Source organism: Notothenia rossii (assembly GCF_949606895.1).
Source record: "Notothenia rossii genome assembly, chromosome: 1".
NCBI classification, from domain to species: Eukaryota; Metazoa; Chordata; class Actinopteri; order Perciformes; family Nototheniidae; genus Notothenia; species Notothenia rossii.
The window spans coordinates 22,579,590-22,597,888 of NC_136912.1; the positions used below are offsets into that span (position 1 = coordinate 22,579,590).

At 40.9% G+C, this 18,299-nt stretch overlaps 1 protein-coding gene across 1 annotated transcript; it reads left to right on the forward strand.

Annotated features, from left to right (window-relative positions):
• Positions 1-1,471: 1,471 nt before the first annotated feature.
• On the forward strand, positions 1,472-18,155 carry wdr19 (WD repeat domain 19). The gene is made up of 36 exons (XM_079675264.1): positions 1,472-1,600; positions 4,047-4,138; positions 4,239-4,304; positions 4,421-4,546; positions 4,746-4,861; positions 4,971-5,086; positions 5,286-5,366; positions 5,646-5,758; positions 5,859-6,032; positions 6,115-6,185; positions 6,269-6,441; positions 6,581-6,701; positions 6,812-6,918; positions 7,038-7,154; positions 7,414-7,569; positions 7,704-7,851; positions 8,150-8,363; positions 8,611-8,770; positions 8,942-9,052; positions 9,181-9,290; positions 9,451-9,508; positions 10,119-10,265; positions 11,283-11,365; positions 11,668-11,751; positions 11,836-11,982; positions 12,657-12,781; positions 12,951-13,060; positions 14,059-14,127; positions 14,215-14,292; positions 14,789-14,885; positions 14,969-15,093; positions 16,593-16,674; positions 16,787-16,937; positions 17,048-17,171; positions 17,255-17,331; positions 17,834-18,155. Exons 1-36 carry the CDS (start codon positions 1,595-1,597, stop codon positions 17,946-17,948), a joined length of 4,050 nt encoding a protein of 1,349 aa, XP_079531390.1. The 5' UTR covers positions 1,472-1,594; the 3' UTR covers positions 17,949-18,155.
• Positions 18,156-18,299: the final 144 nt, after the last annotated feature.

Consider the following 18,299-nt stretch of genomic DNA (forward strand, 5'->3'; position numbering starts at 1 on the left):
CAGCTCGCTGTAGAACAGAGAGGACTATTTGTGTCACACCGCTGGCATTTCATTTCAGCTCCCACATTAATAGAGCTAAAATAGGCTCTCACCCTTCCATCAATGCATGGGAAAGTAAAGAGGGTGCGGAATCACCAGAGTGTTTCCTCTGCCTTTCATCAATAATGAAATAACCCAAGAGAAGAAGCAGCATGATGTATTTCAGATGAATGAAAGTACAGTGAGCCTGCTCAGTAAAGAGTTAGAGAAGCAGAAGATGGTGTATCCTTTCTTTCAAAGAGCATTATTGCTTATAGCCTTCTATCAAAAGATTAGAAGGGACAGAGCAGATGTCAGAGACAATGTGATAGTAAGTCCTAGAAGTTGTGCGAGTTTGCCGTCTACTGGATATGAGGTGTAAGCACACTTTCACAGAACATACTGAAGTACAAAATCATTTGCATTAAAATATACTTGGAAGTGAAAGTATTTAGGCATACGTTTTTGAGGCAGAATGGCTATTTAAATAATAATATACATTACATTTATGGATAATAACCATTAAATACCTTATCCAGTACTAGGATCACACGATCATCAAACCAAACCTCTAAATATAACATTTCAATATGTCTTCTGTGTAAAAGGCATATTCTGAGATTTGAATTTCATCCTATGAATATAGCCCGACAACGATCAATCTTAAAATGTCACATGATAAATGAATAAGAAAAGTATGGACAAAATACAGGTAAAAAAAAATAAACATGAACAGACTTTAAAAACAACAAAATAAGACTTTATTAGAGTAAAGATTAATACTTAGCAATCAACAATAAATAGGCTAGCTTTTTTAACTCATTATAAAGGCTGTCTGATGAAAGTGGAGTATATATATATATACTCTCTCAACCTTCAAATCCTGCCTGAAAACCCACCTTTTTAAACTGGCGTATTCTATATCATAATTCCTCTAAACTGATTATTGTTTTTAAGATTTTGTTTTTTAAGTCTTGAATTACTGTTTGACCTTCTTTGTTGCTAGTTTTTAATTATCCTCTGTAAGGTGTCATTGAGAGCTTTGAAAGGCGTCCATAAATAAAATGCATTATTATTATTGTAAGTAAAAAAAGTCAAAGATTCAATGTCATAAATATATAAGAAATAACCAATAAAACATTTTAAAAAATAGAGCAAGAACCAACGGAACAGAAATAAAAAATAGTGCAAGATAATGTTGCAAATGACCAATGTGCAGGTAAAGATGGTTAGAAGTAAACTATGTATGTAAAATAGTATATGATGAGCTAAAGACAGAATGTAAAATTAATTACAGTACAAGATTAAAATATAACCTTTCTTCAATATTACAACTCGTATATTATCTAACACAACTCATATTATGCTATATAAATATTTTAAACAAAAAGCAGTACATGTTCACCAAGCTCTACTTTAGAGGCCCCCCATTGGCTAACGGCTGTTGCTATGACATCGCCGTAGCTTCTGCAGACGCTTCAGAGTGAAGTATTGTGGGATACACACAACAGTGTCGAGGATGTTCTTTTTTACAGTAACCATCGATTAAAAGTTGAACTGATTAAACGCCATCAAGATGAAGGTGGGTACCAGCCAATCCATGTAAAGCGATTACATTGGTTTTTAGGATTTCAGGCTTGAGTTTGAGCACAGGAACGGCTTCAGACGACTAGCTAACGGAGCTACTTGCTAACGTTAGCGTGAATTAGGCAGCTAAGTTACTGTTGTGTGATCGGTGTATTGGATAAAGTTAGCTCGTTAGCTAAACCAGCTATTTTGTTGGCGGTAGCAAACCAACTACCAACTTATTGCGTTTCTAGGTGCAACTAACTCATTATAGAACTATGTATACCAAATGTCAGGGTAACATTGAGATATTCACTAAGATCATGCATTGTATCAAGACAACATTTAAGCATGGTGCTAGGTTAGTAATAATGAGCACAATAATCATAACCCAGAGTAAGTTGCGTCTTATAGTATTTACATAACTAAGTTCAATTTTTCTTTGGGAGCCACTGTCTCTTTTTATGCCCAGTTTATATTATAGGTTTTCTTTGTTAACTTAATATAATGACCATACAATTACAAATAAGGGAAACAAAGCAGACATCTAGCAAAAGTGAATGAACGTTTTACTGCATTGTAAAAAAAAGTATTAGCATCCAAATATACTTAAAAGTACCAAAGGAAAAAGCTGTCACTATGCAGAATGGCAAAGGTTATGTAGAGCAGTATGATATCGGCTTCCAAAATGTCTTCTATTAAAATACAACAAAATTGTTCTGGAGTTCAAAACTTATAGTAGTCTAATTTCACCACTTTTAGTCAGAGTTTATGTCTCAGCAAAGAATCATACAGCTCTGGAAAAAAATAACAGATCACTGCAGAATGATCAGTTTCTCTAGTTTTACTATTTAAAATTCAACAGACACTGGAATGGAATGGCTGTCATACATGTAGAGATTGAGATTAAGGAATAATCAGTGGTCTAATTTTCCCCAGAGCTGTATGTTTGTAATACATATGTCTGCATATGTTTATAACGTTGAAACGCGTGTAGATACGTTTTAATGTTCACCTGTTGCAGATGACAAATAGCTTTGGTAAAGGGTGATGATATCACTGTCATGCTTGGAACAAATCACTTTTATATAAGCACTGAGGCTATTTAATAAGCATACAAAAAGTGGTAAAAAGAGTGATTCGTCAGCTTTTACACTTTTATAGTCTTGGACCAAGAGAGGCTGTCAGACGTTGCTGCCTGCGAGCCCAATCTAAGATTGCTTGTATCATGTAAATGATGTGGAGTGAGCCATTTAAAAACACAGAAAGTGCATTCAAAAATAGTCATGAAAAAGATGGTGATTTAGATGTGTTCTATCACATGTTTAGGATGTATGCATTCCCTATAGCCCAAAACTTGATATCTAACTTGTTTTGACTGTTTATGTACACAAATATTCTTACTGGTGTATATTACACTGAACAAAAATATAAATGCAACACTTTTGTTTTTGCTCCCATTTTTCATGAGATTAACTCAAAGATCTAAAACATTTTCTATATACACAAAATAGCAATTTTTCTCAAATATTGTTCACAAATCTGAAAAAATCTGTGATAGTGAGCACTTCTCCTTTGCCGAGATAATCCATCTCACCTCACAGGTGTGGCATATCAAGATGCTGATTAGACAGCATGATTATTGCACAGGTGTGCCTTAGGCTGGCCACAATAAAAGGCCACTCTGAAACATGCATTTTTGCTTTATTGGGGGGGTCTGGGGGGGTCCGAAAACCAGTCAGTATCTGGTGTGAGGGTTAGGATTAGGGTTAGGGTTAGGGTTAGGGTTAGGGTAATGTTGTGAATCGAGTGGCCTGTGTTCATCGTCCATAACATACCCCTGCCCATACCATAATCCCACCACCACCATGGGCCACTCGATTCACAACATTACCCTAACCCTAACCCTAATCCTAACCCTCACACCAGATACTGACTGGTTTTCGGGCCCCCCCAGACCCCCCCAATAAAGCAAAAATGCACGTTTCAGAGTGGCCTTTTATTGTGGCCAGCCTGTGCAATAATCATGCTGTCTAATCAGCATCTTGATATGCCACACCTGTGAGGTGAGATGGATTATCTCTGCAAAGGAGAAGTGCTCACTATTACAGATTTTTTGAGATTTGTGAACAATATTTGAGAGAAATGGTTATTTTGTGTATATAGAAAATGTTTTAGATCTTTGAGTTCATCTCATGAAAAATGGGAGCAAAAACAAAAGTGTTGCGTTTATATTTTTCTTCAGTGTAAGTTTGATTGAAACTTTTTTATATTTCAGTGCTGCTGTACCCAGTGAACAGTCATAGCGCACATTCAATTATCTTTCTTTTTATGATGATTGTAAACTATTCCTGAGTTTGAAATCTTTTCAAAGGTTTATGTAGAACACTGCATTTGCTACTTTAATTTCAGTTATTTATATGCCTTTTTCCGAATAAAACAAACTAATCCTTGTGTGACAGAGCGTTTTCATCCTCGCTGATAAAGCCTGGGCGGGTTCTAACCTTCTGTATAAGTGGCAGAAGAGCCTTGGAAATTATATTGCTGTTGCAGGGTGAGTAATAAACAACAAACTTGCGTGATGATATACTTCTCTTGATATAAGTCATGATGGCACAGTGCCTAAAATGTGCATGGTATTTCTAATCATACAGGCAGGACAATTCTGTGAAAATATTTGATAGACATGGCCACCAGTGGACAGAACTCAGCATACCAGGGTAAGTGTGTGAGAAGTTAACATTACTTGTTTTCGTTCAGATCATAATCCCTTGCTGTTTGAAAAGGTTTGACAGTAAGTTCCTTTCATCATTTGACCCACCTCCCTCTCCCTTAGGCGCTGTGTGGGGATGGACTGGGATAAAGATGGGGACATTTTGGCAGTGATAGCTGCAAAATCCAGCTCCATCTACTTCTGGGATGCCAGCGTCAATAAAACCTCCCACATAGACAGCGGAATGAGGTATGGCCTTCCCCCAGAGAGAGAAATTAGCATTGGCTTAATCCTCTGAAAATCCAATGCCAGTGTTAAAGCATTAATCATTCCAGCTCATTTCGCTCAAAAGCAACTATCATTCTTTTTGGAGTAAAGCGGCTTTGAAATAATTGTTATTCACTTCTTAAACCCTGAGTATGCTTCCTGCTGTTTTTGCTTTCAACAGAGATCAGATGTCCTTTATTTTGTGGTCTAAGACCGGCCCACTGTTAGCAGTTGGGACAGTGAAAGGAAATCTATTGATTTACAATCAGCAGACCTCACGCAAGATCCCTGTACTCGGTAATATACAACTAAACACAAATGCACACACAGATTCTTGCTTATAGTTTTGTTAGTTTTCAATCTCTTCTATACTTGTTTATCTCCTTCCCCCCACCACAAATACCAGGTAAACACACAAAGAAAATCACTTGTGGGTGCTGGAACAATCAGAATCTCCTGGCTCTGGGAAGTGAGGACAACACTCTGAGCATCAGCAATCATGAGGGGGACACCATCAGACAGGTAGCCAAGAAGTACATCTTATCTTATCTTAAAACACAGGCAATACAAATCTGTTAGCTTCGCCGAGGCCATGAAACGACGTGGTTTTACATCAGATTATTGCCATTTGACTGTTAGTGTCATCAGTCAGGTCTTTGAGTGGGGTCATGTTGGGATGCCATCCCCATTGTAAGCACAAATGTTATGTTATTTTCCCCAGGCCTCACTGCACGGTGAGCCTGCTGAGATGACCTTTTCAGTGATGAAGACGGATGAAAGATCCGGTCAAGGAGAGAACACCGTAAGTCTAGGTTTTCTTCTCCACTTTCTCACTAACTTTAATTATCCACATTCTTCTGAATCATTTTTAAATTACATTTATAAAACATGTTTTCATATTAGTGTCTTGAGCTTAAGAATCACTTGTTTGCTTTGGTCATGATATCCACCATTGCCGATGTGTTTTAACTGTAAAAACCTATTAAAGCTGTCCAAAATGTACACAATATAGCAATATATTTCAAATGTCATTGTTTGAGTTTTACTTTATGCCATATTTGTACCTTTCTTGACTTTTCAGGTGAGTTTGTCTGTGGACAAGAAAATACTGATACTCTTCAATATCCACGACCCTGACAACCGGATAGACTTGACCTTCCAGCGTCACTATGGAAACATTGTGTCCTACCGCTGGTACTGCACGTTAACACACACTAACAAAACACTTGTGCTTAATCTTATCAGTGAGATATGTGTACTAAAGTCACTTCTCTTCCTCTGTGCGTCTCTCCAGGTATGGTGATGGGTATATACTGATCGGCTTCTCCCATGGGTACTTTGTGGTTATCTCCACGCACATCAGGGAGATTGGTCATGAGCTCTGTCAGGCTCACAACCATAAAGAAAGTCTCAACAGTGTGGCCATCTCAACAGCTTTAAACAAGGCTGCCTCCTGCGGGGACAACAGGTACACACTGGCTTTCAAGATAAACACCAGAACTGTGTTTATCAAGTGAACAGAAACTAAAGCCTTTTGCTTTCTGTTGCAGCATTAAGATCCACGACTTGTCTGATTTCAAGGACATCAGCAATGTAGTGCAGCTGGATGATGAGACTAAAGGTAAGACAGTCTGCCAGTTTTTCTGCCAGGGCTGTCTTGAAGGCACCACCACACACTTCTTTATGCTCTCTCTCCTCCTCCAGGTCTGGACCAGCTGAACTGGACAGACGACGGGCAGCTGTTGGCGGTCTCCACTCAGAAAGGGACGCTGCATGTCTTCCTCACCAAGCTGCCGATCCTGGGCAGCAGCTTTGGGACCCGGCTGGCGTACCTCACCTCGCTGCTGGAGGTCACCGTGTCCAACCAGGTGGAGGGGGTGAGAAACAGTATTACTTTAAACCCCTGCTCACACCATGTTATTTTTTCACGTCTGGTTTAGAGAGATATATCGATCCCTAGCTGCTCTGCAATTACAAACCACTTTCAATCCCTCGTTGCTGCCTTTTGCTTTTCAGGAGAGTCCTGTGACTATAGAAGTGGAAGTAGAGCCTACCTTTATTGCGCTGGGACCGTACCATGTGGCCGTGGGGATGAACAATAGAGCCTGGTTTTACGACTTGATAGACCACAAGCCTGGTGTGTGTTAACCAAGAAAAACCATGTTAATTCATAAACATATTATTATTTGTATAAACTTATATCATTAGATGAATACCTATGGCTTAACAGTTTTGTTTCTCACTCAGGTTTTAAAAAGTTGAAGGACATTGAGTATTTGGGGACGATAGCAAGCATGTGCCTTAACTCTTACTACGCTGCAGCGCTGTTTGAGGGGAAAGTGCAGCTGCACATGGTGAGTCAGTGCTCTGCTTCTCTTTTTATCACCAACAGTCATCCTTCATTGAGCAGGCTTTCCCATTTACTGTTTTTAGTGTGACTTTACTCCATATACTCAGTGTGTATTATGTTTAGATTGAAGGCAAAGATCAGGAGGAGAAGAAACAGATGAAGTTGTTTCCAGACGACGACAGAAAAGGGCGGATCCTTTGCCACGCACTCACCGCTGACTTCCTCTACTACGGCACTGATGTAAGGCCCAGCTTATCCTCCCCTCCGTCTGCCAACTAAAATGTATTCTAGCAGAAGTACTATTTTGTTAAAGTGGCCTTTTTCATTAAGACTTTCCTTTGGCTTATTAATGTAAGCTACAAATGTCTCTTAGAGCCACATTGAAATTAGGTTGCTCAGTAAGTAATGAATAGAAGTCTGACTTTGCACTTTTCCTTTTATTATTCCCCTCCCTCAATCCCCGCCTCTCCTTTTCTAACGGGTGTTATCTGTTTGCCAGTCAGGTAATGTGGTGTGTGTCTTGGTGGAGGACTGGGAGACTGTGAGCAGCTTCACCCACTCGGTTGGTGTGAGGAAAGTGTTCCCTGACCTAAATGGCACACGGCTGGTTTTCATCGACGACAAGAACGGTGGCTTCCTGCTCTCTCCTTCAAATGTTAGTACATATGGTAACTTACAGCTATGGTACTTTGGCTGCTTATAAAACTAGATACTTAAATATGCAGTGACTAAATATCATGGTAAGACAATACGTATTATATTCCATGTCTTTGTATGTGTCCAATCTAGGCCACAGACTCCTGCTTCGAGCTCCCCAACTTCTCTCCCACCATCACTGGAGTGCTGTGGGACAACTGGCACTCTGACAGAGGAGTGTTTGTGGCGTATGATGATGACAAGGTCTACACCTACGCCCTGCACAAAACCACCATATATGGTAGGATCACCACCATCACACACATTGCTCTGATGTGCTCGGAGGACAATATTGTCTGAGCCAAAACACTGCAGTAAAAATAAGCTTGATATTATTCTCACTTTCGCTGAGTTAATCATTTGAACCAACAATATTTTTAGCTACATAGTTTCTTAGTGACTAAAGATATGAGCTGTCTTTGAAATTCCCCCCAAAAATTACAATACGAACTGCAAATATTTGAATATGTAAATCAACAAAATACTATCATCTATCAGTACGTAATGAAAAACCAACGTGCCTCTCTCTGTCTGCCCAGGCCCCCGGGTGGTGTTGGTGGGAAGCACCGCACTCCTCTTTTCCCAGAAGCCTTTGCTCTTGCACAACGGGGACCTGACATGTCAGACAGCGAGCGGAAAGACCAGTGAAGTCACTCTGAGCACACACTCCTTCCTCAAGAATTCAACCGGCACCGCAACGGACTCACCGCCGGAGCTCAGCAAGCAGGTCGCCCAGGCGCTGAAGCTCAAGAGGTCGGTCATGTTGGAGATACTGACCATGTTTGATGTGTTATATTTTATATAATCCTCAGTTGGAAGTATATTTGGTTTTCAGTCAAATATGGGGGTTTTTCTTTCTGTGGTTTTGGTTAGATGCCGTTAAGGGTACATTAACAATATAAAGACAACTGTATGCAACTCCAATGTAACAGAAGATAGGTTTTTACATCTTTAGACACTATATGATATAAATAATATGTGTGTGTGTATTCCTGTGCAGGTTCCATGAAGCCCGGGGTCTGTGTCAGTCGTCAGGCAGCAGCACAGACTGGGCGGAGGTGGGCGGAGCCTGTCTGGTCCACATGGAGGTGGAGCTGGCCATCCAGGTGTACCGCATGAGTGGCAATGTGGGCATGGTGCTGTCCCTGCAGGGCATCCAGGTAACACACACACACACACACACACACACACACACACACACACACACACACACACACACACACACACACACACACACACACACACAGACCGGGGGAACCTGTAAATGACAGACACACGGTTTCAGGCTGACAAATCTGATACATCCCCCCTTCCCCCCTCTCTCTGTCCAGGGCATAGAGGACATGAATTTGAGGGCGGGACATTTGGCCATGTTTCTAGGTGACTACAACCTGGCCCAGGACCTGTATCTGTCCTCAGGCTGCCCAATCGTTGCCCTGGAGGTAAAATCGTAGATACTATTTATGTGTGCATGCGTTCGAACATGTGACAAATAGTTATTACTTATTTATTTTAATCCAGTAAAAAATGTAATTAATATTAGTGCGTGTGCGTGTGTGTTTTTTTTTAGATGAGGAGAGACCTGTTGCATTGGGACAGCGCTCTTATGTTAGCTAAGAGGTTAGCAGAAGCCCAAATTCCCTTTATTTCCAAAGAATATGCTGTCCACCTGGAGTTTATGTGAGTACACACACACACACACACACACACACACACACACACACACACACACACACACACACACACACACACACACACACACACACACACACACACACACACACACACACACATCTGATCTATCTACACTGTATTAACCGCTCTCTTTCTCTCTTTGTAGCGGTGACTATGTGAACGCTCTAGCACACTATGAAAAAGGCATGACCCAGAATAATAAGGTGAGTGCGATATATTTAATCTCAGCTTCCTGCAAAGATAACAGCGTCACACGTTTTAAACCTTTTGCTTTTTCTGTTGCCATTTGAGATTTGTCCTATCCATACCACATGTGACCTAACTAGCTGGTTAGCTTTTTGTTAACGCTGTTATGATAAGGAGATACTGTCGAAAAACAGATTTGTACTGATGTAACTGATGATACATTTCAGATTTTTAGGGATACAAAATGATTTATTATGTTCATTCAATGGCATGGGAAATCCATGTTTATGGTGTGACGCTCCCTAGTTAAGAATAACACAGAGTACAGAGCGTTTTTTCCAAAGAATACATTAAGGTTCCAGTCTGAGTAATGATATAAAATCATTTCAATTGAACTTTCTTTGAATCAACTCCGACATAGCCCCTAATCCCATTTGAAAATGTTAAAAGAATTATGACTCTGCACTTTTACATTTTGTTTGCAAAAAAACTACTTTATTCACAGTTGACTATCCGCCTATTTGCCCATTCAAGGTTTCAGTTTTTTTCATACTTCATAAAAAAAGCACAATCATATTGTATTATATTTATTTAATGCATGGTCAAAATACTCCTCTGGCGGAGCAGTTCCAGGAGCATGACGAGGCGTGTAAAGCCGGCGTCGCCAGGATGTCCATCAGGATGGGGGACATCCGGAGAGGAGCCGCTCAGGCCATCCAGCACCCGAGCAGAGTGCTGAAGAAGGAATGTGGAGCCATCCTGGAGAGCATGAAGGTAGAGAGGCAGCCTTTCCTCGTTAGAACTATGCAACAGCATTCTTTATGGTTCACCCGCATACATCCTCAAAAGACTTCAATATGTCCAAAACTCAGCTGCCTGCATGCTCACCTCCCCCCGACGCTCCGACCACATCACCCCTATCCTCCATGACCTCCACTAGCTCCCCATCAAACACCTCATTGACTTTAAACTCTTACTGTGGGGGAAACTTCTGTGTAGCAATGCAGTGGGAGTCACCGACTCAAAAGCAGACACGGGGAGAGCTGGAGCTTTGATGTCAAATAGTGATGGGTTTATTTAGGAGCTTCGGCCGGAGAATTCACAAAACAAGTCCAGAGTCAGAGGCGCCGACTTCACGGTAGAGTTGCCAAGTCAATTCTGAAGAACTCTACCCCAGACCCATGTATTTAGCTAGTTCAGAGAGAATAATCAACATTGTGCATAACAAGATAGAATCATAACACCTCTATCAGCTGACGCCAACAGGCAGGAACAGGGAGACAGAACACTGAGAGCACAGCAGCCAAGGTTACAGGTGTGTTTGCTCAGTCAGGACAGTTTGAACTGATACACTGGGTCAAAGTTATGGGCCTTGGAAAATATTTCCAGAATGGTTACTATTCACTTTCCCCCCCCCCCTCTCTCTCTCTTTCTCTCTCTCTGGAACTCCCTCCCCAGCCACATCCGATCTACCAACACTCCCTCTAAACTCACCTTTTCACTCTTTACTTCAACTCCTAATCCACTAACCCCCCTACCCCCTACCCACCTAGCTTAGCACCTTTTACTTTGTTGTTATTTTTCTTCTTTACTTGCTTGTAAAAAGCTTTGAGCATCAGGAAAAACGCTATATAAATAACATGTATCATTATTATATGTTTTGGATGTTTTAAAAAAAACAATATCATAGGTTACTGTGAACTACACAGTAACCTATGATATGTGTGTTTGTAGAGCATCAGATAATGTCTAAGTATGTGACAAATAAATTCTCATGAATCTCTTTTACAGCAATTCTCTGAAGCTGCTCAGCTCTATGAAAAAGGACAATATTATGACAAAGCTGCCTCGGTCTACATTCGTTGCAAGAACTGGTGAGACGAACACCAACACCCTCCTGGAACTTTATCCTTCTTTGTACAAGTTCACTTTATCCTTCTTTGTACAAGTTCACTTTATCCTTCTTTGTACAAGTTCACTTTATCCTTCTTTGTACAAGTTCACTTTATCCTTCTTTGTACAAGTTCACTTTATTCTTCTTTGTACAAGTTCACTTTATTCTTCTTTGTACAAGTTCACTTTATTCTTCTTTGTACAAGTTCACTTTATTCTTCTTTGTACAAGTTCACTTTATTCTTCTTTGTACAAGTTCACTTTATTCTTCTTTGGCGCACAGGGCGAAGGTGGGCGAGCTGCTCCAACATGTCTCCTCTCCTAAGATCCACCTGCAGTACGCCAAGGCCAAGGAGGCGGACGGAAAGTAGGTTCTTAGTGAATCTGCGTCACCTTGGAGATATTATATCATTAAAGGAAGAGCAGGTGTAATGTGTAATCTGTGCACCAGGTACAAAGACGCAGCACAGGCCTATGAGAGCGCCAAGGACTGGGACAACGTGATCCGCGTGCTGCTCGACCACCTGAACAACCCAGAGGAGGCTGTCCGCATCGTCAGGGAGACGCAGAGCATCGATGGAGCCAAGATGGTGGCCAGGTAGGACACAAGAGCAGAGGTGTCTACAAGCAACCACAGCCAAGTAGTTCTGTACTTTACTTATCGTCACTGTAGAGATAGTACTAGTAACCTTTGGTTTCATTAGCTTAATTTGTTTTTAATATTATTACATTGTTAATGATCCCCCTCCTTATTTAGTCTCCTGGTTCCCTAAATATGCTTTATAACATTTTTTCACACATGCTTTCAGTGTTGCTAACATGATCTGTGACTTTTTTTAATTATTAGTATGGCAGTTCAACTAATGACTTATTACCCAAATTGGAATTATAAGCATTGAATTGTCTAGCATTTGAAAAGCACTCTAACATTCATTTGAACCTTTTAGTGCTGAGTGAGTAGTGAGTATTTCCACTGCAGATTTGTTTTTTGATTAACTGTTACATTTAGGAAATGTGTTTATCCCACCAAAGTCTAAGACTCATCCACTTTAACATAACTATTCACAATGAATTAAAACAGACAAGATGCATCTCATTTGAAAAGCTGGTATGAGCAGATTTTAGATGTCTTCACTGATTAGTGATCAGTGTCGTTGCTAACTAGATTTCTGTGGCGTGATTTCTTAACTTTGTGTTTCATGTCCCAATCCGTCCCCTTTGCTTCTTTTTTTTACTTACTACATTTTTCACATATGTTTGTGTGTGTCTCAGGTTCTTCCTGGGGCTGAACGACTACGGCTCAGCCATCCACTTCCTGGTTCTGTCTCAGTGCAACGACGAAGCTTTCCAATTGGCCCAGCAGCACGGGCAGATGGAGGTCTACGCCGACATCATTGGTACGTCCCTGTGTGAATGTTTATATAGAACATACAGACTATTCTATAGCTGAATGGGTCTTACGTTATTTCCTGTTGCAGTATTTGCTAATAATGTTTTACCACTAGGTCCAATAAAACTGTCTATAAGTTGAATCTTAATGCTTGACTGCTGCGGTGTGTTCGTCAGGTCCTGAGGCCACGCAGGAGGACTACCAGAGCATCGCGCTCTACTTCGAGGGAGAGAAGAAACACCTGCAGGCCGGAAAGTTCTTCCAGAAGTGTGGCCAGTACAGCAGAGTGAGAACCCTCCTCGATTTGGATTTCGTTTTTCTGTGGTGGAGGAATTATGCAGATTTTTTACTTGGATACATTTTCTCATACCGCACTGTGAAAATTCTACAATTCCTGCATTCAAAAGCTAACTTCAGTGAAGGTACTTTACTGTCTTATCAGCAGAATGGATCAGTAAAAGAATAGAATATATAAACATAGAATTCATCAGGATCCTGTTATTGAAGGTGTTTTTGAATTATTATCACTGCTGTTTTATTATGTATGTTGCATTTATGGCTGTTGATGTAGGTTATGCTGTTTTTAAGTTTGGAAGTTTAATGTAAAGCAATGCATCATATTCTAAAACGCCATCATGAAAACATTATCCTGCAGTTTATCACAATCACACCATCAACACATCTGGAGATACATGGCTTTTCTCCGGACAGGAAGTAGAGCTATGGAGTAAAAAGACAGGGTGTCCGCGGGGTCTTAAAAACTATTAAAAGTTGATAAATCAATTTAGCGAAAATTAAGGCTATTAAAAAGTATTAAACGGCATTTTCCAAGGTATTAATTGTTGTAGCTTGTTTTCAATAAGTATATACATTGTCCAAAGAGGTGGTATTCTAAAGTGTGCCTGAATGTAATCACTGCGTAGGTGTGTAGTGTGATTCTGTGTAGTTTATTTATGGCATCCCGTTGGATTTGACATCATCACTGCTTGGTAGCGCGAAGGTCCGTTTACGCCGGTTGTTAAACAACATCGTTATGGGGAAATGCAAGTTTGCGTCCAAATGGTTGGAAGATAAGGAGGAAAGACCAATCAAGGATCAATACTGTAGTAAATGTGAGGTAAAGTGTGTCGCCAATGTGACCGGTTAAAACTCGAAGTGGCGATGAGGTCTTAAAATGTATTACATTTGACTTCAGGATTCCTGCATATACCCTGAAAGAACAATATGAACCTCTGAGACGAGTGGAGAATAAAGTAGCATAAATGTTTTCTCCCTGCGTCCCAGGCCCTGAAGCACTTCCTGAAGTGTCCCAACACTGATGACAACCTGGCTGTGGAGATGGCCATAGAGACGGTGAGAGCAGTTTGTCTCACTGAGCATCGCACTGCATGTACAGAAGAACGTCAACAGTTTGTTCATTGTTTTTGATGTGGGTTTCAGGTGGGTCAGGCCAGGGACAGTTCTCTGACCAATCAGCTGATAGATTACCTGATGGGAGAAAGTGACGGTATGCCCAAGGTAAAGAACACTCTGAAGCCGTCTCCATTGCATGTGTGTTAACGGCTGTGACTTCCCTTTGGGTAGTATTTCCCTTTCCCTTTAGTCTATGGGTGGGATACACCTCTTTAATGTATTCATAGCCAATTCTCCCTCTCCATGTCTCTCCTACTCCTCGTCTGGTGTGTGAAGTGTCTCTTCATTTGTTTTTGGGTTCATGTTTTTACACACACTGCAACAGTTAATGAAAAAACTGGATGTTTTTGTCAACAACTTTTTCCGTCACTGAAATGATAACCAACGTGATATTGTCGACCAAAAAAGATGAGACTAAAAGAAAAGCTTTACCCAGATCCTTCTTTCTATTTTCATCCCAAAATCCACATCTTCTGAATGCAGCCGTTTTGTGTCCTTTGCCACGTTGCCCCTTGTGAATACAATGTGTGTGAATCAGTCCCTGAGTGACACTGTGTACTAAACTGGTGATGGTTAGATGATCTTTCTTTCCTCTTCCCAGGATGCCAAGTATCTGTTCCGCCTGTACATGGCGCTGCAGCTGTTCAGAGAGGCCGCTCGCACCGCCATCATCATCGCCAGAGAGGAGCAGTGTGCAGGCACGTCTTCACACTGTGCTGCACCAATAACATTCTGTGAGATTTCCAATCCTCATTCTTTTTTCTACATGTTATTCCTCCAGGGAACTACCGTAATGCCCATGACGTGCTGTTCAGCATGTACACGGAGCTGCAGGCCCAGAAGATTAAGATCCCTGCTGAGATGGTCACAAATCTGATGATCCTCCACTCCTACCTGCTGGTCAAGGTCAGAGCGCCTGCTGTGTGTTAGCGATGTTTACTGTTGTCATGGTGTCTAGTAGTGATGTTACGTATTGCGCAGAGGCTTCGGAGCGTGTGTCGAGTAATTCCCGAAGCTTTTTGTGAAGCATGTATCGAGGCTTGTCTCGTTTTGGGCCAGTGACGTCACCGAGGACGAACGAAGCCTCGCTGCCCGTCGATACCACGTGACTGCTTCAGGAAGCGATTCAGATCGGTTGAACCACAACACTCATATTACCCATGGATGTATAATAAGAACCATATTACCCCTCCTGTACCCAGGCCCGGTGACACGATGGAATTAAGAGAGCTCAGACCCTCACTTATATAGAGGTCGGAACATGTCATAAATATAAATAAATAAAAGCATAAATAAATACAGGAATAAATAGCGTGCAGTGTTTTCAGGTAGATTCAGTGTGTGTGCTGTGGCTCAGCTGGAAAGCAGTTTACCCACGACCGTAGGGTCCCTGGTTCAACGACTGGTTAATACGTCTTTTTTGTTGTTAATAAAAGCTACAGCTAAATGAGATAATTGAGTTAATAAATGTATTCTTTGATATGGTTTAGCCTTTCCCAGGCTACAACATGGTTAAGCTTACGAATATTACTAAGGAATACAAATCCCGCTTTGCAATGTTTGCCAGCCTCCTTAGGCTTTTCAATCACAATCATTAAACTGGAATAAAAACAATATTGTTAACATGAAAATATGATTTAATGTCCGTTGTTTAGAGTTATTCTAAGGCTTTACTCATTGGGAACTCGGTATGAGATAGAGCACACTTTTGAGATGTCATAATGTCCCTGTTTTACACACTTTGACCAGCAGGGGGGGGTCTGTGCTCAGATGAACCCTTTTGCGAACCAATTGGCTTCATCTCGCCATCACTAGTGTCTAGTGATTCTGAGTCTCTCACACTCTTCCAGACCCACCTCAAAACTCATATCTTCACCTCTGTCTACCCATAAGCCCCCCCCCCCCATCATCAATCCATTCCTGTTGACTGTCTTTGTTTGTCCTTATTTATCCGTCCTCCCTTATACTGTAAAGCGTCTGAGTTCAAGAAAAGTGCTATATAAATATAATGTATTAGTTATTATAATTAGTCTTTGTTCATAGACTGTTAAGGATAAAAAATACATATAAATAAGTAATCATAGTATTGTATCTCATAAAGAAGTCATTGCAGAGCATGCCATAAATCGATAGTATGTCATAAAAGGTTATTTCATGTATTTATAGTATTTCAAACAAAGGTCACGGTATATTATGTTGTAAAAAAGTTTTAAAAAATAATTTGTCAATTTATAATCGTGTAGTATGTGAGTGTTGTAGAAGTAGTAGATCAGCTCATACAAAATGGCAAAATAATATAGTAGGATGTCAAGAACGTCTTTTGTAAAAAATTGTAGTTATTATAAAGTCTTCAGTCTTAACATGTGTGTTGTGTTTCTGACTTTGTACATTGTGTTATTATGCAGATCCATGTAAAGAGGGGGGACCACCTAAAAGGCGCTCGCATGCTCATCCGGGTCAGCAACAATATCAGCAAGTTCCCTGCACGTGAGTCCACACAGTGAACTCTACATATCACATGATAACAAATCTAAATCAAGTGGAAATGTCCCCAACATAAAGAAACCCAAACAGAGGTCTAATCAGTGTTCGTGTGTAGATGTTGTTCCCATTCTGACGTCAGCGGTCATCGAGTGTCACCGCGCCGGACTGAAGAACTCGGCCTTCAGCTTTGCCGCCATGCTGATGAGACCGGAGTACAGGAACGAGATCGACTCCAAGTACAGGAAGAAGATCGAGGCCATGGTTCGGTGAGAATGTTCACACCTCCTGTGTTCTGTCAAACTCCCCCCTCCTGCTGTTCTAACCTCCCTTCCTTTCCTACACGTGTCCTCTCCCTGCACATCCGTCCTCACCTCAGACGTCCCGACACCTCGGAGCTGGAGGAGGAGACGACCCCCTGTCCCTTCTGTGGCGCTCAGCTGCCGCAGAACGAACTGCTCTGCATCTCCTGCAAGAACAACCTGCCCTACTGCATCTCCACGGTACAACACAGAACCACTGACTCGTTCATAACACCCCAATAGTTTCCCTTGTGTTTTGTATCTTTACCCTTCTGTTTTCTCAGGGTCGTCATATGCTGAAAGAAGACTGGTCTGTGTGTCCTCACTGTGAATTCCCCTCACTCTACTCTCAGTTCACTCTGTAAGTTATGCTTTCATTTATATTTAGTTTGCTACTACCCACATGCAGACAGTTTAGGCACTTCTTTGTTTTCCAAAGAGATGTTTTTTAAATGTGAAATCTTCTGATCCTGAAAGATCAGAAGGTCACTGGTTTAAACAGTGGCCTTCTGATTCTCAAATCAACTTGGACGGTAGCAGTTTGCTAGTTTAGAGCTCCACTGGCACCTTGGTTTTTCTAATTCAGAATTAGTTGGGCTTTTTAGGAAATGCGCTTATTGGCTTTCCTGCTAAGATTGATACCAGGATGTCACTGTACCATACACGTGTTTTCGTAGAGTTTAAACCGACAGATTATATTGTGTTTATCAGATGTGCTGGCAGGCACCTTTTGACAGAGCCAGGCTAACGGTGTATTCCGAAGCTATAACTTTATATTTAACTTGTGAAATGAGGGGTATCAATCTCCCACTTTTCTCATGGTCACACTCTCACATCTATACTGAATGTATTTTGGTGTTCAGGTTGCTGGAGACAGAGACGACGTGTCCCATGTGCTCCGAGGCTCTGAGTGTCAAACAGGTGAAGAAGATAACCGACTGTTCCAAATACCTGCAGGCTGAGGACCTCGATCAGTGACAACATACTACTCATCACATGTATATAGATGTATTGTCCTTTTGTATTTGTTTAAATATGTCAGATATATATATTTTGGATGGATTGTAAGCAGCTTTTAGTTTTTGTATGTGAAAATCATAGTAGTTACATTTGTTTAAGATGCTTAATATGCTAACAACTGAAAAATAATAAATCAAATAAAGAAAGCTGTTTATTTAAATGAAATGTTTGTATTTTTCCTGGAGTGGCTGAAGATGATTCAAACGGGTCATTATGCTCTGGATTACTGGAGGAGTTTAGAAATGATCATTAAGATGATTTGTGGTTAAACCCTTCATCACGTTGCTTAGCAGAGTGAACACTGAACAC